General features: G+C 36.7%; 1 protein-coding gene across 12 annotated transcripts in view; it reads left to right on the top strand.

Moving 5' to 3' along the window:
* LOC105229179 (guanine nucleotide exchange factor DBS) overlaps nt 1-26030 on the top strand; it is a 166443-nt gene that overhangs the window by 125382 nt on the left and 15031 nt on the right. For 8 of the 12 annotated variants that reach the window (XM_049453840.1, XM_049453841.1, XM_049453846.1 and 5 more), the window contains exons 12-13: nt 22157-22282; nt 24015-24110. In XM_049453840.1, the coding sequence (XP_049309797.1) occupies nt 22157-22282; nt 24015-24110 (222 nt within the window). Of the gene's footprint in view, nt 1-1914; nt 6714-22156; nt 22283-24014; nt 24111-26030 lie in introns of those variants that run through there. The other 4 variants (XR_007422425.1, XR_007422424.1, XM_049453839.1 and 1 more) reach the window with 3 other exon arrangements.

Genomic DNA, 26030 nt, shown 5'->3' with positions numbered 1-26030 from the left:
CACAGTACCTATAAGTGACCCTTTGCCGCAAATATCGGTCAATGTATGAGAATGTCAGGCATTTTCAGTACCAGTTGGCAATGTGAAATATACATACATACTAACCATCTTGAGAGGGTTCGAGGTCTATCTACAACTTCAGCCGTACTTTGCTCCGGTACCCGATTGCAATGCAACTCCACATTCAACTGACAAAGTGTCAGTTCTTCCTGTATTTCAGTTTTAACCACAACCACCACAAGACTCCCCAAAGGCCAGTCCACATGAGCAGGTTGGAGCGAACTCCAAGGGCTCCTGCTTCCCGTGGGACCAGAATTAAGTCTCCGGTCGGACTTAGTAGACGAAACTGCTCTGGACTGGTGACTAGGGATAGGAACCCTTACGCACATTACCCGCACACACGATTCACACAAGAAGCTAGCCTTAATTCCCAGTTAAACGCCTTCGCAGCCTAAACAATTTACGCGCAAGCGACCTATTCAGCATTTCGATTAGTGAGATCACACCACCAACATCTAAACGTCCATCAGTCCAGCTAATCCCCACATCACTCAGATCCCTCATATTCGAATACATCGGGCATTCTGCAACTAGATGAAAACCAGTCCTCGATTCGCGACCCACAAAAACCGCCCTACCTATCAGATAGGTGCCTTTGACGCAAAACTGCATTCAAGGGTACATGCTCCGTAAACAAAAAAACCCAGACTCAGATAGAGTCAGTTTCCAACGGTCTTGCCACCTACACCTGACCCTATCATCTAGAAGCCTCCTTCACCCTAGATATCCATCCCTCTCCACATCATCTTTGGAAATCTAGAAATTCCGCAGGAATGACACACTCAAGCTTCTACTTAACCTGAATGCAACTGCACGCTGTATGATAATCAGGTCAAGAGCACCAAACAAAATTTGAGACGGGTCGTCATACAGGCAAACAGGCAAGCATCATACAAGTACAACGCTGTATGGAGAAGAGTTTTTGGCACCCCGACATTGTCGTGGTTGCTTCACACACACCATATAGTGGCATCCTAAGTGCCACTGGTCAAAAACAAGCCAGCCATGATATATGCCACTAACAGCATGACGTCGGATACCTCAATCACTCCGCAAAATGCGTCGTGCTTTGCTTATGGTTGCCTGCAGTATTTCTTGTTACAGTCGGTTTTATGAGCAGAGACATCTGGAGCTCTAAATCTTCAGCTGACATTCTGGGATGCAAGTATGTTACGTAGAGAATGGTACGCCCGTCCACTTGCCATGAAATCTTGAATTATTGATTTCAATGTGGAGGTGACAGAATCGAAAATTCTCGGCACTATTTTTTTGAAGAAAATAGACAAAAAATTAAATGTATAACCAAGAAAGAATACATATTAGAATAAATTTTTTTGGAAAAGAAACTTCTGGTTCTATAACTCTTTTATTGCATTAGACTGAAGTTAGATAATTCAGACTAATAAAACTTTCAGCGAACAAGAATAATAAACTAGCAGCTCGCCTTGAACTTGGAAAGTAATATAGACACAAAATGTTGCTCCCAGTGAATTGCTAATATAAAGTTAAGAAAGAGTTGAAGACGAAACAGTTTAATAAAACATTGGCTTAGACTAGAGCTTAACACTATGTTAGAATTGAAAAGCCCACTTGGCATAAACCGCAAAAGGAAAGAAGAAGAGAATTGAAAGGCCTACTTGACTTGAACCGCAAAGCAAAAAAAGAAGACCATTGAAAAGCCTACTTGAGTTGAAAAGAAAAAAAGAAGAACAACGGAAATAACTATAGAGCATATTTTTTATTAAATCCTAGTTTCATGCAATCAATGCTTTGCTCAATCTTTGACAACTTCTTCTGCAGCAATCGAACTTGTGCCAGAGAACAAGCAACAATTCTCTGTTTGAGCGCCCTCATACTCATACTTCGTACATGTTCGATCAAACACATGCGGACCGTTTGTTCGTTTATTCCGTCGCTTTAGAGCCAAAGCTGCTGGTGACCACAAACTCGGCTTAGTGCAGCAAACAGTTTAAGCCGAAACATTGACGAGTTAACAACGATGAGCGGTTGAAATGGTGTTGGTTATTGTGGAAACTAAAAAGTGTTGTATACAGCTAACAAAAACAACAATGATGGGCAGAAATGAAAGCAAATTAATTGTAAACTATAAGTGATGAATGCGCTTGCGCCAACGACAATGGGCAATAGTGGCTAATCAGTGATCGGAAGATTAAAAAAAATAATAAAATGAAATAAATAAATCCTAAAACAAATAGAAAAAAGTGTGTAGTGTTATTAGTGTTGAATTTTATGGCGCAATGATGCTTAGTTTCTATTATTGATTAAGCCGAGCCAATTTCAAACCGTCTCATTGAGTTTTATATAATTGTGAAAATATTGAAATAAACGTATTACTTGTTTATTGTGTTTAAAGTGATAAGTAAAAATATTACGATTCTACGACAAAGAAAAAAAATCAGCCAATACGAAAACGAAATCGATAAAATATATAATAGAAAAGCGAAAAAGTGTACGAAGTGTATTTATATGCGGCGCCGCGCAGGCGCATGCCAAAGTGCAAAGTGTAATTGCCATACAATGAAATTAATCAATTAATTGCAACAGTGTGCAAAGCGAGAAAATAAATATGTAAATTGCCTGCGCCAATTAAAGAATATAAAGAATATCAAAGTGCAAGAAACTAGTGCAGAGCAATAAAAATGCCACACAACAAATTGCAGCGCAAGCCATCCAGCGAGACGCTCGCCAGCATGGCATTGGATAGTACGCTGGACTCGCGCATGTCCAGCGCCGAAATACCGCAAATGGAATTGCTCAAGGTGAACTATGTGCAACAGTGCAAGGAAGTGCGCATGCCGCGGCCCACCGCTGCAACGGCGCAACAAAAGCGCCACGCGCTCATGGCTGTAGGCGCCAAATATCCAGGCTACAAGGAGGCTATTGACAGTAGTCACAATCAGTTTGTTGGCGCCAAAGCAAATATAAACCATCAATGTAATTCAAATGTGAGCGCGCTCAATGCACCGCAACGCGTCGCACCGCTTAAGAGCAATATGTCAGCGCGCACAAAGCAACCGCTGCCGCCGCCCACCATTGAGTCGTGGCAGTTTTTGCAACATCAAATGCCGCAAGCAAAAGCTCAATATCCGCAACAACAGCAACAAAAGTTGGCGTGCACTGCCCCTCCCTCCAAATTACAGGCGCAGCAAGCGCCAACACATGCCACTACTAGCGCGAACAAAGCCGCACACTCTGATGACGATCAAGATTATGTGGATGTACAGTCGTGTTGCAACTCCTCCTGTGAATCTGCCACGCTGTCTTCAGCTTCCTCAGATGAAGATTTAGATGATGGCGCCTCTACGGTGTATCCTGATTGCGAGAAATCACATAGCTGGAACTATCGTGCGCGCATCTCTACTTGTGATATACGCCGCGATATTGCGCGCGCTGGTATAAAGTCGCGCGCCGACCGCATAGCGCGTATTGAAAAAACGGACGCCGAGCCTCAACAACAGCAAAGCGCAACGGTTGGTTTAGTTGCTGGTGAAAAGCAGTCTACAGCGCAGACCGCTTCACAGCAACAACACTGCGGCAACAAGCAAATACCGGCAGCTGCCTCAGTGCCAACCGCTTCACAGCAAGGTGGCGGCAAGCCAATACCGGCAGCTGTAACGCAAATTAATCGGCTCTTCGAGCAAGCAAAACGACCGGAACAGAGGCGTTCAACAAAGCAACATCGCGCGCCAGCACCGCCGCAATCAAGTAATGCAACGCAAACTACTACAGTAACGCAACCATTACGCGCGGCGCCAACGCCCATAAAGGAACCCAATATGCGCATGCGCGCGCGCGATATGTTGCCGCGCATTGACGAGCGCTCCAGCGCGTCTGGTGATTGCTATGATTGCATGTTGGAAAGTAATAACAACGCAAGCGAAGATCAAAAAGTGCGCGTTAACGCTGAAGCAGCGCGCCTACCGCGCTCGTCACCTGAACAGCGGCAACAAGTGTCGCGCATACCGAAACCCATAAGTGAAGCGCCACAGCAACAAATACAACAGCAACGAATGCAACAGCAACAAACACAAAAACAACAAGAACAACAACAACAACAAACACACAAACAACAAGTACAACAGCAACAACCACAACAGCAACAACCACAACAGCGACACTCTAGCAACTCCGCGCTGCTCTACAATGAGGCAAATGAGCAACTGCAACGGCGCATACGCCAAATGTTCGATCATGAGCAGGCGCGCACACATCAGCTACAGCGACAAGTTACCGACGAGTTTCGCATGCAATGCGCGGGTGAGAAAATAAAACTGCGCGCCACTAAATCGAACGCACTCGAAGCGGCAGATAAACCTGAACGCGGTAATATGCGTAAGTCTGATAGCTGCGATGAGCTCGATAAGATCGATAAGCACCTGTCCAAGCAGACGCGCCAGCACGTTGCGACCAATTTTCAAAAGATCAAAATGGAGCGCGTACATATACGTAAGAAACGCCAGCCGCTGCTTATAATTAATCAGCTCAATGAGTCAAAAGCTGATAATAACGACAGAACATTGGAGGAAAGCGCGCACGAAATGCGTGAAACGAAATGCAACGCGTTACACAAGCCAACGAAGGAAGCAGCTGCGAAGCCTACGCACGACGCCAGCCGACGCACATGCGGCTACAAGAACTGCACCTTCACCAACTGCCCCATGTCGGCCGCGAGCAAGCCAGCTGGCGGCAGCAGCGGCACGAGCACGCCACAGCAATCCGATGAGGAGTTGAATACGCGCAAGCGCCTGTCGCTCGAGAGCTGCTGCTCAGACTCTGGCGTCTCCTCGTCCACCGACATTAAGGAGCGCAAAACCAAGGAGAACAACATGAAGAATATCGAGAAATGCGCGGACTGTGTGAAAATACTGCTACACCAAACGAGCGCCGACACAACCGTAATGCAGCACAAGCTGAACCTAACCACAACTGCGCCAGTGCCAAAGCTGAAGGAACTGGATGGTGACTTGCAGAAGGAGGGGCAAATTAAGATACGCGTCGGCAAAGCGCCCGGCGGCGATCCGAACGATTTGCAAAATTTCGCAAAAAAAAATCTCACAAAGGCCACGACGGATGAGCTATTAACCGCGGCCGTGGCGAAAAACAACATGTGCAACAAAGTGGGCGCTGCTGATAAGTTGTCTAACCGGACTGTGGCCGCAAGCGCCAGCCATGCCGCCAACCACACCAAACAGTGCAACATCGAAAATGACCTCAAAATCAACGAACAGCGCATTTACAATAACACGAGTTGCTGCAGCAGCAGCAACAACAACAGCAATCACAGTTGTGGTGGCAACAAACTGAACGGTAGTGAACGCCAACCGTTATGTGCAACAACAATAAAAATCGATGATAATTGGTTGCACGCGCAACAAAATACCTGCGATTTGGACTCGTTGATGGTGCCGCCATCGCCACCGCTGCGCGTCTCCTCCAAAGCGGCAAGCGCACGTCAACAGGCCACGAGTAACAACGGTAAACACAGCGCTATTGGTGATAACGATAAACACAGTGTAAAGATTTTCGTGCGCAGCTCCAGTAACAGCGGCGGCGTGGGCGTCAATCCAGCGCGCGCCTCATCCGTATCCATGTGCTCATACACTTCGCAGACCTCGGGCTGCTCGATGAATTCAGAAGCCTCTGCGCTCACTAGCGCCAGCAAAGCGTCAACATCTGGCAGCTCCTACACAACGATTTCGAGCAGCGCTTCGAGTAGTGAAGGCAAATGTAATTGTCAGCGAGCGCGGCGTAACGCCAACGCGGTGGCAAAAAATCAGTTAGACGAGCGAGCAGATGAATCCGAGGATACCGACTACTATTGCAGTCTAGAGCACATGCATAAAGCAGGCATTTTTTACAATCACATCTCAGGCGGTACAAAAAGTAGCCGCGGCACACAGAGCGACACGTTGCGTGCATGCGCCTCCTCACCAACGCCCTCAATGGGCACCTTCAGTGAGGTTAGCTGCGTTGCGTGCGGCGATGAGCGCGAACAGCAAGCAAAAAGCCGTCAAAGCATAGGCAGCAACGGTCCTATTGACGGCGTCTTCTGGAATAACACATATTTTCAACAAGACGCTGATGCAACTTTAGAGAACGCTGGCAATGTGCCACACAAAAAGCGCTCCTTAACAGACGGCGCGCCAGCTGAGCACAGCGAACCGAGTAGCGATGACAACGAGCATTGCTGCTGCAGTCTAACTAGCTGTGATGATGACAATTGTTCTTACTATGAGTGCGGTGGCGGTGTGCAAACGGATGATGATCATTGCGTGTCGCGCATCGAAGTGCACGCCAGCGTGCATACGCCGAGCGGCGATAGTGAAAGTAATAATGATGATTATAAAGCGGCAGCTGGCAATAAAAGTAAAAGCGTTGTGGCTGCTAATAACGTTTGTAATTGTGACGCGCGTCATTACTGTGCGGAAAAAACGAGTGCAAAAGATAAATATGCGCTCGAGGTGGAGCGGCAGCATGCGCGGGAGCGTGAGCGCTATGCCGCGCGCCAACAGCAACAGCAGGAACAGCAGTGGCTGCGGCAACGCATGCGCGAACGCGAACGGCAAATGCAATTCATACGAAACAGCAGCGCAGAGGAGATACTGATACGCAATAAAAAGCTGTTGAGGAAGGTAAGTGTTTTGGTGCGAAAACTGCACGCTTTCGATTGGTTTGGTCTAAGATATACTTTGTAATGAAGATTAAATGCATCAGATACTTGTAATTAGTTTTATATAACGCGCTAAAATCAAGTTTGTTATAAGATCTAGGAAAAAATGTATGCGCCTCCATTTAAACTTAAATTGCACTCAATTAAAGCTGTGTTGAAGCCATGTAACTTCAACATCACCTCTTTGCCGCAAGTTGCAAACTAGTTCTACATAATTCTCCTATATCATACACCTGCCTTTGCATTTGTACCCACAGTTGGCACTCCGTTATTTCCATAAATTCTTTTCTACAATTAAAACCAACAACTATTAACATACACACCTGCTACTTGCCGCAAAGCCAATAATTAACCGCCATTTTCAGCCAACGGGCACTCAAAGAGCTGACTTGATAAACTATTTATCACCTTGAGATATGCAAATCAACCTGCACATTGGAGCCAGTTTTACTACTTTTACTAAATGCCAATCTTTTTTCCGATTAATTGTACTTGGTTGCGTGTTTTTTGTACAACAAATTCATGAGCGAATGAGTTTGGGATGCCGCACCACGCGACTATTAGATAATATTTTTCAACAGGTCTGCATAACATCATTGAAATGTCTTCAGATGTGCATGCGTACCTACGCACAGGGTGCGCCAATAAGTATTATATCGTTTACAGACTGTGAATTGCGTCATGAGCAAAGCACTTGCAATGTTGGCGCCGAAAGAGAAGCCTTCAAATTTTTAGAAATTTTTCTTCAAGTGTCGTTTATGAAATTAAGCGTTGCTTAAGAGAATAGTCTATAACAATATGAAATTAGTTCAGGCAACTTTGAGGTTAGTTTGGGAATATTTTTCGTTTAACAAATGTATACACAATAAAATACATTAACAGAAGAGCTATACCCTCTAAACTTCCTACTAATTGTTAAAATTGTTTTCCGGCTTTTTTGACTGACTTTTTTAGAAAGTAGAAATATCAATTTTTATATAGAAAACCACTTAATAATATTATTACACTAGTTTCTTAACGATCGAGGAAAAGAACAAATGTTTCACAATCAGTGATAAAAGTAAAAACACGGTATTCAAACATTCACCAAATAAACGTAATAAAATAGTCAACCAGACATGCATAATACCGTAACACAAATGTTTTTTGACAATTTGAACCACTTAAGTGAGGCAAGAATAAGAGCTCTTCTTTTTCTAACATTGTCGTTGCTTTAATAGACAGATATCATGTCAAGATTCGTATCTACCTTCTTTCCAAACCTTGAGGATACGCCACACACTTCTTCACTTTACGAACTAATAAATTGTTGAAAATACTTAAACTGGTATAATAAAATGTAGGTCGAATAGAAAGCGATTATACCACTTTAAAGTGATAAAAATAAGAGATTTTCAATTCACTAACATTGTTGTTGCTTTAATATGCAAATTTCGTTACTAGATTAGTGTCTACCTTGAGGATTTGCCACTGTCTTTTTCACTTCTTGCACCAATTAATTATACCTAGAAAATACATAAATTGGTATAATAAAATGCGAATAGAAAGCGATTATATCACTTTAATTCTGCAAAAGCAAGAACTCTTCTACCGAAGAACTTTTTTTTGCTGTCACATATAATTTTTTGTCAAAAGAGTATGAAACTGAGCTAGCAAATCGATCAGCTATGACGACAGTAATAGAAATATTGCTCCCTTTCTTATATGATGGATGAAAAAATATAGTAAATATTGTATATGCATTTAAATGCCCTTGGATCCGTATATAAAAATAGGAATCACATTGCTTCACTAACATCCAGCAGTTATTGGACTTTATCAATATGGTGGTGCTAGGTGTACCTTTGTGATTTAGGAGAGGGCACAATAGATCTAAGGTCGCGGTGCAATCCTCATCTACATATACTCGTACTATATATCTAATCTAAGCTATACATTGATTGTTCTTATGTATTTATGTGGTCTACAGAAAGCACAAATGTTATATCCAAAAACTGCTTTCCTTGGCTCTAAAATTCTAAAATATTTATTTTCAAAAGCAAAACTATTACAAAATATCTAAATTACTATTCTAGAAATTTTAAACTCGAATATATCGCTCATTTGCTGCAAGACCGGCATAAGTCAAAAAAATCGATTCTCCAGAAAACGCGTTTAAAGTTTTCAACTGACTACAACCTTACACGGTGACTCCAACCTTACACCTCTTCTCAAGCGGAGCATATAAGAGGTATTCATATGAATTTTTCACTCAACATGAAGTATGATATAACGAACAATTCTGCAACATTAACTCAAAAATCACGTTTTTTGATTTATGCCGGTCTTGCAGCAAATGAGCGATATGTATATACTGTCATTTATACTTTTATTTATTATTTGGAAATAGAGCCACCCTTCAAGCCAATTTCAATTGGACAAATAACAAAATGTGTGTCTTGTATAGTTGTTTTAACTTAAAAATTATTTTAGAAGCTCGTATTTGTATATAAAAAGAAACCCTTCCGATTAGAATGGCTGCGGCTACAAAAGCCTCTTAAATTTAACATTTTACTAATGAAAGTTCTCTCAAAGGAAGTAAAACACGCGTTTCTTAAGGTTCAATGGTTATGAATTCGGATTCAATTGATTTGGAGTTACTTCAAGTTTAATTATTTTACATTTAAGCGACCTCATCCTCATGCTATTTTTCTGGTCGAACTCCCGTCTGGAGTTCTCCCATATTTGCTATCCACTCTGACACAATGGGATCTTATGATTATAATATGAAGTGTCTTGAGGACAGGAACTCAGTTGGAGAGCTTTCATTGATCGCTAAGGCTATCTTCTTAGCATACTTCCAAGTCTAGATTAACAAAGCTAATGGGATACCAGATATTGATTTTCCGGTTGAACTCTCCTCTTATCTCTTTCTTATCCAACAGTTGAAGAGTACTCAAACATTTCGGTTCGACTTTGAAACCATTGAAACTTAAGTTAAGTTTTTTCAGGACAATAATTCAGTCGGAGATCTGTAATATAACTTTATGGAACATCTTCTTAAATAGTATTTTATATATTAATTTTCTGGTTGAACGCACCTGCGGCATTTATCTAGTGTATGGAGCTTTACGATCGACTCTGACACGAAGGGAACTTATAAACTTATTGAACTCTAAAACAGATCTCCGTCTGCGTTTCTTCCCAGTCGAAGTACTCATGAGTTCCCTTAGTGTCAGAGTCGATCGTAAAGCTGTGAGTACTCTCCATATGTTAGATAAAAGCCGCAGGTTCGTTCTACCATACGCATACATATCGTAAAAGACTTTTCATACATTAATTTTGTGGTCGAACTACCCTCTGACTTTTGTACAACAGTTCGCAAATAATAAGGCATTTGAGATCAACTTTTTATCTATTGAATCTTATAGTTAGTCATTTGGTTGTTATGGTCAGTACTTTAGGTGCAGTAATGCAGTCGAAGATCTGTTACTGTACTAATTCCACAGCTGCCGAAACTGCTGGAACAAGATTTTCAAAACAACAATCAACAAAACTACCGTTTCGACACTTAGGCAAAATGTGTGCTCTGTATAGGTATTTGTATACCGTTTTTGAAAATACGTGTAAGAAGATGGCTGGTCTAGAGAGATCGTACGTAGACTGCTATATGTAGTCCTTTGTGAATCCATTGAAAAGAATAAATCCCGTGTTGGAACTTATAAATTAACAAAACGCTTAGTAATCGATTCGGTGGGTTGTCTGAAGGTATGCGCTCCCAAGTATTTAAATCTTGACCTCCCAAACGCGGTACGGTCTAAAAGAAGGTGTTGAGATGTTTCTATCTCATCTTCTTCTTCTGCAAATGGCGTCTGGTAAGATTCCCAGTCTAACAGCTTGGACGCCAATAGCGCCTGTTAAAAGCCCCCACAACGACCTCAAATATACAAAATATAAAATTTGCGTTTTAGAAAATTACTCCTGAAGACTTCAATTAATACATACATATATTCTAATAAAGATGTCACTTGCCATAAAAATAATAATTATTTTTCATCGATTTAAATTTATATCGCACAACATCTACCGGAACTAACTATTATTTGTAGCACTTATATAACAAGTGCTATCATATGTTTTAAAATGTATAGCATATACCCAGGCAAAAAATTTACGCTCTGTGACTTAAATAATTGAACCAAAATTAAATGAAGCAAAACAGCTATGAAATTTTATGCAACATGGCATAACAACAACAATATATGGTGATGATAGTACTTACTATTTTGAACAGTTGAGAAAAAAATTACAAAAAAATATTCAAAATTACATAAGATGAAAAGCATCTGAATTCGTATGCAACAGATAAGCATCACTTTCCAAACAAATAGTAGAAAGTTGTAAATATTAAACAACAACAAAGTAAAGAAGTAAAAGTACGTAAGTTCAATTACTGCAATAAAACAAATGAAGTACAGCAAGAGCGTAAGCAGTTTTCGGATGTGCTTCAAAGTAAGAAAAAAAATTGAACCGGAAATCAGCAAAATTCAAATTTAGTATGCAGTGAATACAAAACTGCCTAATTTAAAGTATAACGAAAGCGAATGTGAAGAGTGTGCAAAATTACCAATGCTTCAGCAAATAAATAAAAATAAAAAAATAACAATAAAAACAAAAAACGAATATATTTATATAAACACATAACGCATAAGAAATAAGAAACACGACGCCGCTAAAAATATAAAAAGTTTTGCCAAAATTAAAAAAAAACTCCCCGGCTCGCATTACGCTACCTTCCACTTTTCGGGAAGTCTGCAAAAAATGCTAATCGTGCGCTAATAAATTATTGCCCCTGCATTCGAGTTAGTTATGTGTTTTATAGCTATTTGCGTATTTTTATGCTTAACTAGTTTACAACTATGTTGCTTTCACGAATCACAAGCGCATCAACGCCGCGCTGTCTGACGGCCTGACAAATAAGTCAGTCGGATTAAGTGGCAGAGTTGTTGCTGTGCGCTATGCATGAAAAATAGGATGACGCGCATGGCTTATGAAATCTGTGAAATCTCTCAGGAAAGGCTAAAGAGGCGGATGGTAGCACTTTTTCTATTTTTTCCTACATAAGTTGATTTGCTGTTATTAAAGCGAGGTAAAAAACTTATCAATATACAAAAAGTTAATTAATATTAATTTAAATAATCATAAATCATAAACTGTTGAACCCTTGGCTCAGCTAGAGCGATTAAAAATATAGTGCTAGACATATTGTGAAGTAGTGGGGAGCTGAGGAGCTCAAAGTGTTAATGAATAAGTTTCTTCGCGAAAAATAAGTTTCATATAAAATATATTATGTATATATATGTGTGGACTTAATTTGGTGGATTTCTACCATAACCATTTATTTATATTTATAAAAAATTCACATTTTTCTTAAAAATATATATTTTTTATAAATATTATGAATGAAAATTTAGAATTTTATCCAAGCTTAAAGCTCTGCAGAAGCTATGATCAATTCTGAAAGACCATAAGGTAAATGCTGAGAGACCAATAGCAAAACGAGCTAAGTGTTAATGCAATGTAATCCACCTTTAACTGCCTTAAAGAACTTCCAGATAGCTAAAAAAAATAGTTTGTTAAGGCTACCTTCCAAGTTTGACGACAAAAAAACTAATGCATATATTTTTATTGGAATTGTAAGGCACGTCTTCTAGAGTGGGTGCAAAACATGAATATTAAAAAAAATAATAATTTTTATATTTTAATTTTTACTTTTAAAATACTCATTTTTTAATTTTTTTTTTAATTAAACATTTTAATTTTTATTTAACTTTTTTAATAATAATTTTCATTAATTTTTTTTTAATATTAATTTCAATTCTTATTTTTTTAATTATTATTTTTTTTTTTGGTAAATATTAATTTTAATTTTTTAAATTTTATTTTGAAATATTGTTTTTGTTTATTTTTATTCTTTTAAATTTTTTTTAAATATTCGTTTTAATTTTTATTTTTTATTTTTTAATTTAATCATATTTTTAAATAATCACTTTATTTTTATTTAAATATTTTTGTGTTAATATTGATATTAATTTTTATTTACAATTTTTATTTTTAAACATTCATTTTAATTTAATTTTTTTTAATATTCATATTATTATAATTTTTACTTTTAAACTTTTTCTAATATTAATTTAAATTTGTTTTTAAACATATTTTTATTTATTTTAGTTTTTAAAATTTTTTAATATTCACTTTTATTTAATTTTTTAGTTTTTATTTCTGAAATATTTTTTTATATTTAATTTTATTTTCTTATTTTTCTTTCTTAATTTTTTTTTATATTTAACTTTAATTTGTATATTTTATTTTTTATTTCTTAAAATTATTTTATTTAATTTTAATTTTATAAAAAACAATTTTAATATTCATTTTTTAATTTATTTTAATTTTAAAACTTTTTTTAATATTCACTTTTATTTTTATATTTTATTTTTTATTTCTTAAAATTATTTTATTTAATTTTAATTTTATAAAAAACAATTTTAATATTCATTTTTTAATTTTTATTTATTAAAAATTTTTAAGAAATATTCATTTTAATTTTTTTTTTTTAATTTTCACTTTTTAATAGTCATTTTTTTACATTCTACTCTTAAAAATAGTTCTCACCAAGTATGAACTCTTAATTTTAACGGGAAGGTCCCTTTCCTTGAAAGTTTCTAATCTTTTTCTTATTATCAGGTAGGAGAATTCATATCTCGTTTCCAGATTTTTTTTGACCCACCCTAATATCTAAAAATATTTTAACAATACACACAATAACATTTATGCATAAAAAATTAATATTCTAATGGAGCTTATAAATTTTATATTAACGCTGAAATGTAGGCAACAGTTCCCATAGAAATTTTCGGCTATACAGTCTACAATCATCTAACTCAAGAAACTTCGATTATTTCTGAAAGTTTCTAAATTTCAAAAACACAATCGAGAATTAAAGTAGTTCGAGCTAATAATGAGCTCAGAATTTTCATATGAGGATCGAAATGGAGGAATCGATTGCTATTCAACACCTGTGGCTTCTTAAGGCTCATGTTGAAGTACTTGTTTTAGGTTCTTGTATGGATTTCTATTACATACAACATAAATTAATTATTTGTTTGGGATCGATTGCTTTTGGAAACGACTAGATATATCTAACTATCGGAAAATTAAATTATTCGAGCTGATATTGAGCATCTAATTCTAATCTCGCCAAAATGTAGGCAGTTATTGCTATCTCATTTGTTCTACCTTTGAAGTATGTATATGAATATTACCCGTAATATTTCCATAATGATTTTTATTATTTCATAATCCCAACTCATTGGTGTTTCTTGTCCCTTCAATCGCTTAATTTTCCACTACACGAGTACATTTTTTTCTTTTTTTTTCCTTATTTTTTAATTGTGCCATCTATTACAGCACTATTTTCAAATACATACTACTGTGGGCAAATAATAGTAAGACTTTGTTCATACTATATCAACCACCAAAACTGTAAGGAAATGTGGTAAAATTGTCATTCAAATATTACGAAAAAATGTTTTTTTTTTATTTTCTAAAGCCATATGCACATCGAACCATGAAAAAAACTGACCGCATTAAAAACCGTTTGTTGCATATGCCGATTACACATTACCAATATGCAATATCAGCCGACGTTGATACCAAATACACACTGCGTACACCCATACAAGCACACACATTTACATATTTACATAAATAGCGGTTCAACGACAGAAAACCCACTTTGTGCTTGGCCCATTGAGTCAGCAAATTAGTTTCTTTTTGTCGTTTTCGGTGCGGTTTTTCAGGCAAAATATACAAGTAAGCACATGTATATCTATGTATGTATGTAAACATGTTTCTATATATTTATGTAGGCATTTATTTGTATATGATGGAACGGTCAACAAAATTAAATCAGCACACACTTTTATTGGCGTCGTTCGAATTCCAACGCATTCGTTTGTTTGTGTGCGTGTATAATATTTTTTGTTGTGCTTTTTTCGCTGTTGCAATTCGTCGCTAGGAAAATATGAATTATAAGGCAAAAAATAAACCAAAAGCTATACAAAAGTGATCAATTGTTGTCGCCGTTGACAATAGTTTATCATATGGTTGATTGCTCAAATTATACAGGTATATTATTATATATATGTATATATATATATTTACACACGCATGCACACCTTCTCAGTTACTTTGTTGTTTATTTGTAATTTCGCTATTTAGTGTATCAATTTTTTGGGGTTTTTTTAGTTAAAAGCATTTACTGATTGACAGTGTTAAACATATTTGTAATGCTTTCAAAACAAAATTAATATAATTATGATAAACATAAACTGATTTTTTTTTATTTTTTCTTCCGATGAGATAACATTTTTTGACCAAACAAGAAAAAACGTTAACTTCGGCTGCTCTAATACCCTTCATAGGTGCACTTTTATAGCATAAAAGCGTTTAAAGGGTTTTTATCTGGAATTTGATTAATCAGTTCATATGGCAGCTATGTATATGCTATAATAACACGATCTAAACGATTTGTTTGTATGGCTGCTATAAGCTATAGTGGCCCGATCTAAACAATTCGCTTGCAAATTGTAGCCTTGCCTTGGACAATAATGTATGCCAAGTTTCGTGCAGCTATCTCGTCAAATAAAAAAGTTGTTCATGCAAGGACTTAATTTTGTTTAAGCAGTTTGTATGGCAGCTATGTGATATAGTAATTCGATCTGAACAATTTTCTCACAGATTATAGCCTTACCTTAAATAATATTTTTTGCCAAATTTTGTGAAGATATCTTTTCAAACAAAAAAGTTGTTCATACAGGGACTTCATTTTTTTTGTTCAGTTTGTATGACAGATATATGATAAAGTAAGCCGATCTGAACAATTTGCTCGCAGATTGTAGTCTTCCTTTAGACAATAATCTGCGCCAAATTTTATGCAGATATCTTGCCAAATAAAAAAGTTTTCTATACAAGAACTTGATTTTAACCCTTCAGTTTGTATGGCAGCTATATGCTAAAGTGATCCGATATCGACGATTTCAACAAATAAGCAGTTTCTTGATGAGAAAAGAATGTGTGCAAAATTTCAGATCAATATCTCAAAAACTGAGCGACTAGTTCTAGTATATTGAGACGCACAGACAGGCGGACTTGGCTAAATCGGCTCAGCTTATCAAGCCGATCATTTATACATATACTTTATACAGTCTCCGACGTTTTCTTATAGATGCTACAAACTTGTTAGAAAACTTATAGTAACCTGTTCAGGGTAGAAATATACCTCTGAACTGTGACAAATCGGCAAACAGCACAGAGTATTGCAAAAACTAAAAAAATAGAAATAAAATATTGCCAACAAGTGACAAAGCAGAATCTTATTATAATATCACTAAGGTTGTGATTGCACAGTAGTACGCTTTACACCTATTTATATTTACAAACCTTATCTACATAAATGCATAAATATATGTATATGTATATCCGAATACTTGACACCGCCATGCTGTGCTCGCACTGTTGGGCCCTGCCCTCACAATTATGGACCGCGTGACACTAGCATAATTTATTATTACCCAAAACCATAAAGATATATTTACACAGACAGACACATACATAAATATGTATTTATATAGATCACATGCGCACTGTGCGCCTGCGCAATGACTGTCGCATCGCAAACGAAAATGAAATCACACAAAAATGCAAGTGAAATATTTATTTATTTTTGTTTGCATGTAAAATCGCTGACCAAAAGAGATTTGACTGACTTCAAGTACGCCTTTTCACCTGTCTGTCGTTGTGTGCGGTTGCTCCACTGACCATTGCGCGCCAGTGTGAAGGCGCGCGTGACCAGGCGCGGGTGACATTGCCAACTTTCATTATTTTTTTATGATTGTTTTCAGTTATTATTTTTATAGTGGCGTAAGTCAAAAATTATTATTATTGTTGTTTTGTATGTTTTCTTATTTTATTTTTGTCATTCGCCGCCTTTAAATCTCAAAGTAATGGAAATTAATTACTTACACTATAGTGAACCCTGGGGTGCATTATGCCCCCAGCCATGGTGACGTACTTGACTCCTCAATTGTATGGTTAAGAAAATGAAATTAAAAAGCGCTAAGTCACTGAGCATCTCGCTGTTCAACAGCTGGTCAGCGCAGCACCACATGGCGAATGTGTTGTTGTTTCTGTTTTGTTTTTGTTTTTTGCCTGGGAGCAATTGTTGAATATGAATGATATTTCGTAATAATTGTTTATAACTTGTATGAGATTTTTTTTTGCTTTTAAAAAGTACAAAAGCAGTTTGGCTGATTTACTAATCGTGTGAACAGATTCGTGGAAACACATAATGTTAATTAATACTGTAAGCACTGTAAACACTGTAAACATGTACAGTAGTAACGAGAGAACGAGTAGTTTGGGCAGTTTCTTGTGGAGAAAAGAAGGTAAGCAAAATTTCAGATCGATATCTCAAAAACTGCGAGGGTATAAAACTGAAATTTCAAAGTCAATCAATTCCGTCGTTTCGCAGAACTTTTGCTCAGCGCCTCTGAAAACATCGTTTTCTATAACAAAAAAAAATTATTGAAAGTGAGAGTTTATAATATTTCACACTCGTATCTCAATGAAATCTTTTTTCTACGCCAAGCGTAACACATTCTAAAATTTGATTGCCAGCTTTGCAGACACCATTGAGTTAGTAATACTCCAACTTTCTAATCATTTATATTTTTTCCTTTCAGCTGGTATAGTAAGCATCTTAATTCTAAGTTGTTAATTCAATTGTCACACTAATTGCTGAAAGAAAACATATATGCACACATACTTACATACAACTTCTTTCCACATTTTTTCTTCCTACATATTTATATGTATGTCTAAAGGAATAAAGCCATAAACCTATTATGTTACACTCTGGTGGGCATTCAGCTTACGCCGCTAGATCTTGGCGAGGCAATAAACACTTCTTCACTTTATCTTCTTTTAATTGTACGCCCATCTAGTTGAAGATTTTCACTAACGCATCGGCTGTCAACAAAAACATTAGCAACAACTAAATTAGCTCATAAGTACATACATATGTATGTAGATACATGTATATCTTGATATATATTTATGTACTTGGATATGTAGGCATGTGCTTTCAAGCTACAGACTTATATTTGTTATTCGGTAGTAAGCTAAATAAAAGTAATTAGCTCTAAGCTTCAGACATACATATGCATATGTATATTGAGCATGAGTATATGGTATAAATATACAGTATTTATGCTTTCTATTGTTTTCTATTTACTACTTTTCGGTTAATTTGAAAAAAAAAAACTTACTTTCTGATAAAGACCTTAGCAAAGGATAGGCCAAAAAAGAATTATTTTTATCAAAGGAATTTGATTTTAAAAAGGCATTATTCTTTTTTTTAATTATTAATATACATATGTATCTACACCAAATCGCTATCTTTTGTGTTCACCTTAAATACCCGCTACTTAATCCATTAGTATGATAATAACTATAAGAAGCATACTAGACTTGTAGTATTTTAAATTATTGTTTTGTTTTGTTTCACCTTCTAAGTATGATATAATCGTTCTCCAATTGCAACCTTTTTGTGCGCTTTTGCCATTTATGGTCGTAATAGTCGTCTATGTGTGCTCGCTATTCGTCGAATTTTTGAAAATTTCGAGTGCCAATTTTCTTTACATAATGTTCAAGTGTGAAATAATGAAAAAGTGTAGCTGAAGATCGCAATTTTACGATACCCACACGTTCTCAGGAATTGAGATTGTCTCAAATCACAACCTGGCAGATTTGAAGAGAGGATTTGAGCTGGCATCCCTCTAAAATTGTGCTCACTCAAGCCATTAGACCACTGTAAACTTTGTGAAATTGATGATTTTGCTCTGGAACAACTTGAAAATAATGATTTTTTTACGAGAATTATCTTCTCCAAATTATTCATGAACAACCATTACTTTCACCTAAATTGACAGTTTGGTGTGGTTTTTGGTCTGGTGGAATCATCGGTCCGTACTTCTTTTGAAATAAAGCTGTTATCACAGTGTTTACTGTCAATGGAAAGCCGTATAGATCGATGATAACCAACTTTTTATGACCGCTATTGGAAGAAGTTGATCTTGTCAACATCTGGTTCCAACAAGGCGAGGCTACGTACCACACAGCACGTGCAAAAAAACGAGTTATTGCGTGAAAAGTTTGTAGATTCGATTTTTCAAGAAATTGTGCCATTGAACGGGCTAAAAGATGTTGTGATTTAAAACCATTAGACTACGTCTTTTGGAGTTATTTGAAATCATTGGTCTTTAGCGTTAAACCAGACTCTCGCCAAGCTTTAGAAGTCAATATTCAATGTGCTATCTATGGCATCCAACTTGATTTAGTGGGAAAAAGTACTCGAAAATTGTGTTCATGGAATTCATTCCTGCAAAAAAAGTCGTGGAGGCCATTTGAATTATGTTACATTTAAAACTTTTCATTCGGCTACTCTACAATACCTGGAGACAGCTTCCTGTGGAATATTTGCAAAATTTAGCTGCAAGCTGCCACCAAAGAAGTACGGCTATAATAAAGCTCGCGGCTAACTGGAATAATAATATATCATCATAAAATGCAAAACAACGTAAAATGAAAAAAATCGAATTTTAGTTTTTTATTATATTTTTTTAAATATGTATATTTATATAAGTATGTAGTATAAAATTTTCAGCTTCCGCTGTCAAACATAACCAAATATAACCATTTCATAACCAAAATTCAAATTTTGTTTCAAAATGAATGGCTTCAAATATCTAACCATTTTATAACCAATATATAACCAATATATAACCAACATATAACCATTTCATAACCAAAATTCAAATTTTGTTTCAAAATGAATGTTTTCTAATATCTAACCAACATATAACCATTTTATAACCAAAACTCAATTTTTTGTTCAATGTGACTGGTTTATATTATAACATTCTTCCTACGCCTGTAAACTTAGGAAAACTGATGTTACGTTATTTTGCATTTTATGTTATGATGTAGAGTTCTAATTTCACACGAACATACATACATATATTCGGTTTGCGCGCGTTTTTTAGTACATAGACCAGTCCGTGTCAAATTTGATCAGCTGGTTTATGCAAAACTTACTTTTTCTGTGACCGCCGGCTTATTGATATATAAGAGCAGTTAATACAGTTAGAATTTTGTTTTTTGTGAATTTGTTCACTTTGCTTTTCGTTCCAAACTTATTTCAGACTGTTGCATATTTTTTTCATTCTTGATTTTCTATTTCATTGTAAGCCGCGCTCACCACAACGTGCGAGTAAGCAACTAGTTTAATGATTTGACGTTGCTTTTGTTTTCATTTCCTAGTTGGTTTTGTTGTTATTGCAATTTGGTTGGTCTCATTTAAAAACCATACAAGACTAAAAATAACAACAACGTCAGTTTCATGCAATTCAAAATCACAGCTGAGGAAATTATTTGCATACATATTTACATGCTGGGTATAAATATGTGTATGTATAAGGTATATACATGATTATAAATATACATACATATGTATATAATTCATATAATCTCACTGCTATAATGCAGACCACATTGCTGGTAGTCATAGCCATGAGCAGCACTGAGGTGTCAGTAGTCATCAACGCCATCGGCAACGAAGTTAATGACGCCACTGTTAGCAGCTGTGATTTCACAGTATAAATACAGCCAGACGAAAACATTTCTAGTATTGCCCATGGTGATACGAGGTGGTATAAAAAAAGGTGTTAGGCTTTTGAACGGCTGACTTACTCACCTACTGATTTGCTTATGCTCACTAGTATATGGTATTCACGACAACAACAAAAACAACAAAAAGTGTAAATTACAACAACAAAACAACAAAAAACGTAATTTACAAAAACAAGGCAACAAAAAACATATGCTACAACAACAAAACAACAAAAAACATAAATTACAAAAACAAAACTGTGCGCTTCTTAAGCAACAACAAGCTGAAAGCATATCTCACTTTGCTAATATTTCTAAGAAATAAAAATTACAGTGTGTGTTTGTGTGTGTGTGTGCATAACAAAGGTGAGGCAGAGTGGCTTTTGTGCGCTTGTGTGCGTATAGGCCGGCAAATCGCTTGTTTCGACTTTTCTACGCGGTGGTCATTAAGCGAAAGTGGTGCCATCGCAACATTGCTGTTAGCGACGCGTAAATTGTTGTTGTTGTAGATAAGTGTATATGTGTAAAAGCAAAACGGCTAACAGACAACAAGAAACACAAAAAAAATAAATATATCGCTTTGATAAAACAGCTGCGGCAATACGCAATAGTGAAATACGAGTCCAGAAAGAACAACAACAACACACACAAAAAACACTGAAGATAGATATAAACATAAAAATAACAATAATAATAATAATAGTACGAGTGTGTTCTGCATAACAAAGGAAAAAACACAAAACAACAACAAAAACAACGACAAAACGAAAAAAAAAACAAAAATAAAACAACTACAAAAATAACCGTTTTTCACATAAAAATTTAAATATAATTTCTTGATCATTATAAAGAATATGTTGATATTTATATACCAAAGTATGTGTGCTTGTAAATATCTAGACTCAGATTTTGTCATTGAAGATTACTGTACATTGAAGCAGCGAAGTAGAAGTGTCGGAAACGCGGTTCTTATTGAATCAAAGAAACAACTTAGGCAACCCTCAACCAGCGCTATCAGTTACTAAATGTTGTTTTTGTTGTTTGAAAGCTTAGTAATAGCAAAATGCGCAGTCGGTCAGCCATAAACTCAACAATTCACCGGCTAGTCATTCCACAACTATATCGAAGCAGTCTGTTGCTTCTTTACAAATGTTCAGAGCGAAGAATCCAAGAATCTATGTCAACCGTTGTTTCTTTTTGTGTTTCAGATTTCTGTGGGATTTTCTCTAACTTTTTTATGCTTGTAAAACAGTATTCAAGCGCTCTTAGAAAGCAAAGAAATGAAACTGGAAGATTTTCTATATGTTTTATATTTTTAAATAAATTTTTTAGAAAGAGTTGCTGCGTGCCAAATTCAGCGCTGATCTTTATTGAATAGCGATCCAAGAGCGGAAACTTACATTTGCTAATAGCAGATATTTTAATATTTAATATATTGTTCTCGAAAATTTACTAGCGATAGGTGATAACAATACATGAACATTTCAGTGTCTCTTCAAAAAAAATTAAATTTTGTAAAAACAAAGATTTAAAATTTTTTAATTTTTAGTCCTTGAAATATACAATGTTTAATTAATTTCATAAAAAATATATAATTTACCAATTTTTGTACATAATTGTTTTTTTTTTTATTTTCAGGCTGATTTAATACATGAATTTCGACCACGATCGATGGATGGTGTCATTGACTCATCTTCGGGCTCATTAAATGGTGATACCACCGGTTCAAGTCCAGATAGTGCGAGTCATTTACAAAATCAGCAGGTAAGTCCCAAAAAATATAAAACTAAATAGTTCGATTCATAGATTTTGTGTTTACTGTTTGTCTGCCTCATTTACCGAACTGTATCTGAACCACTGGTAAATTCTAAATTATAGAAAATAATTGAAGTTTTGCACTGCGACCTTTAGTCAATTGTACCCTCTCCTATATTACCTATGATCACAAAGGTCCAGCACTCTGAACAATTTCAGGAGATTGCTGGGCGCGATGGAGGTGATGTGATCCCCGTCCACGCAGATGGATCCAAGAGCTTTGAGCCTGCTTCTTCAAATTGCTGGGCAATCTAGAATCAGGTGCTCTGGAGTTTCCGGTTTCATGTCTCAAAATCAGCAGTTTGCGCAAGAGACTATGCCAAACAAGTGGACAAGTATTTCTTCAGCCTGCAGTGCCCAATATAGAGCGCAATAAGGAGATGGAATTGGCCTCGTAGGAGGTTGATCATATCTCTAAACCGTGCTATATTGTAACCTTCCAATAGTAACTTGTCTGTTGCCAGTGTCGTTTTCTTCCCCCTCTCTCCTCTATGCGGAGCAACTCCTTTAAGGTGTGGGATCCTCCGCAATGCATGGTGCTGCTCCCATCATCGTGGAAGCCGCCGCAGAGTGGTCTAATTCGTCGGCTAGCTCATTGTCGGTCGGACCCAGATCAGGTGTACCGGTTGGAAACTGATAGACCCTACACACTCCCTCGGTGATATCGATTTTACTTCATAAGCTGAGATCGCTTTTAGTGCCGCTTGAATATCACTGAATATAGCAAAAGTTGCATTGGAGATTTAATTTCTGCGCACTGACTTATAGCAAAGACTTCTGCTTGAAAGATGCTTGGAAAACATCCCATTGGATATGGATAGTTTTCGAGTTTTCAGCCGCAAAGTAGCCCTAGTAGTATGTCGGGCGTAGAATCACTGCACTCCGCCTTACTGCCGAGTGTAGCTTTTAACTTTTTCTGAAGTTTACCCTCTTCGTAACACCGTCTCTTGAAAAACGGACCCGTGATGTATTTTCCTAAGGCCTTCATTTGTTGAGACGACATTAACTTCCTTTTGCCGAATCCCTCTGATGCCATGAGTAGCATGGTATGGTTCTTTGCCTACTTGATAACAAAATGTAGCAGTGTGAGCTCCTACATAACTTTAAGTGCTGCGGTTGGGCATTGCACCTGACGCGCAGACACAGGCAAGCCTTTACAGCTTCGATATGTATTGTTCAGATAACTTTCCTGCTTCTTCTTGCAATTGCACGGTAATGAAGCAGTAGTGGCCCAGGTATGCCTGCCAATAGCATTTTGTAGACCTGGCGAAGACAATTACTTGTCCAAACCACTTCAGATTGTATGCTTCCAGAAAGAACTTCGCTAATCAAGTTTAGATATTCACAACCAGATTGAGATAATAAAAGTAAAAGGAATTTTACACTTAAAATATATTATTATTTACATGAGCATTAACCATAATCCAGCAGGTATTCTGACTTATCTTTCGAACTTCTAAAACTATCTACAACATTTTTTGTGAAGCTCTTGGCGATCGATACCTTTCCAATTAAAGCGTCAAGTGGAAATTTCTGCCGAAAAGAGTTTTCTAAGTTAACCAAAATTTAGATTACTGTCCATCATCTTTATAATCACATAATGTTATAGTCCTCATAGCTTAAATTTATTCGGCTCACCAAAATTCTACCCATTACTAAATATTTGCTATTCCTTTTCCAGGACGCCGAAGCGCGACGCGTACATCGAGGTCATGTACTCACCGAACTACTGGAAACAGAACGGATTTATGTAAATGAAATGGCCTCTATTCTAAAGGTATGCGCTTATTGTACTTAGATATTTACACTGGTATTATAATTACTGCCTTATTTCGTTAATAAAACTGTTTAAAGCAGTGTGATGATAATAATAGAAGGTGTGGTAATTGAATAACTAGATTGATGCTAAAAAATATTTTTTGTGATTGGATTTATTTATATATTCTTTAAGAAAACAGCTAATGTATATACACAGAACAGCTCATTACGTTTAATTGATCTTGCGAATCGTATATATTCATAACCGATTCTGGATGCCAGTACTCCCAGCTGTTTCTGAAAACCATTTTTCAGGTCTTTCACATATCCAGTTACATGCAAGTTTAGTTGATCTGGGCGCTCGATCGAAAATATTTTTGTTTTTCCCCAAGGAATATGTACAACTAAATAAGGAACGATCCACTCTATAGACATTCAATTGTCTATACTTATTTTTTATCATAATCCCAAATACAATGTTTTAAGCTGATGTTGATTACTACCAAAAGCTCCGACAGGATCGAGAAGGACCTCTCCAAGCCGTTCCATACCAAACGAGATTTCAGACTATCATGCAACTCCTTCAATCTACTGCTGGAGAAAATTATTCGAGCTGCAGATCTGAATAGATAAGCTACAATCTTCTGGAAGAGTATACAACTGCTGACGAATGCCGATGCTGGATAAGGAAGGGAAGCATATGGGTCTGATAGTGAAAGAGGCCAAGGCGAAATATCTCCTGTCATCAAATAAGAGTCATCGTACACGCGACTACGATCCCACGTCACTGTTGACAGTCATAACTTCGAAATCGAAGATAATTTTATCTATCTTGGAACCAGCATCAACACTAACAACAACGTCAGCCTGGCAAATGGTGGTACTTCTAACTGCGAGACAATTGAGAAGTAATTTCTTCTCTCCACGAACAAAGATCAGATTTGACAAGTCACTCATCATCCTCTACTATATGGTGCAGAGGCATGAACGATGTCAACATCTGGTGAGCCAGCATTACGAGTTTTCGAGATAAATGTTCAGCGAAAGATATATGGTCTTTTGCGCATTGGCAACGGGCAGTACCGCAGTCGATCTAACGATAAGCTGTAAGAGATATACGACGATATTGATATAGTTCAGCGAAATAAGAGGCAGCGGCTTCACTGACTAGATCATGTCGTCCGAATGGATGAAAACGCTCCAGCTCTGAGAGTATTCGACGCAATACCCGCCAGAGGAAGCACTCCTTTGGAAAGATCAGGTGGAGAAAGATTTTGTCACACTTAAAATCTCGAATTGAAGCCAATCCAAACTGAATTTAAAGAGACGGTAATGTTGGATACAAATTAAACCTCCTTTTTGAAGGTTTGCATTCTTCTCTGAAATAACCAAGATATTTTATGTTTCGACAATTCGTTTGCTGTTAAATGAGTGAAGAAGAAGGAGAGACTTCCTAAACCAAACAAATGCTGCAAACCGTGGTCCTATTGTAGCTTCTTCAGCAATGTTGTTCAATAGCTAAACCTCGTATCTTGTTTTTATATAAGAAAACGAACTTGCCGAGGCTCATAACCGATTATGTGGCGGTTAGCATAACAAACTAGAGGAAACCATGATCATGACCATGACCATATCGCATGCAATTAATTAGTCAATATTTGTGGCCATAATGCAAGTTGGTCAGCAACCGGTCGGCCGAAAACATTGCTGCATATACCAGTTTGCAAGCAGACCGGCAGAAAAAAGAACAAAAATATAACGGTAAAAACCTCATAGAAAAAATAATTAAGTCAACGCGGTTATTTTTTCTCGCCGACTTTATCGGCTTCGCCTACAGTTAACAGTTTCGGCCACAGTTGAATGCCTGCGGTTGCAATTAGTGCATTAAATATGAGCATAATTTTCCACTTGCCACCGGCAGGCAATTTGCAAAAGTAGA

This window comes from Bactrocera dorsalis, chromosome 3 (assembly GCF_023373825.1).
Source record: "Bactrocera dorsalis isolate Fly_Bdor chromosome 3, ASM2337382v1, whole genome shotgun sequence".
In the NCBI taxonomy this organism is placed as follows: domain Eukaryota; kingdom Metazoa; phylum Arthropoda; class Insecta; order Diptera; family Tephritidae; genus Bactrocera; species Bactrocera dorsalis.
Note: the sequence above shows the minus strand (reverse complement) of the source record. Positions and strands in the feature narration are given on the sequence as shown.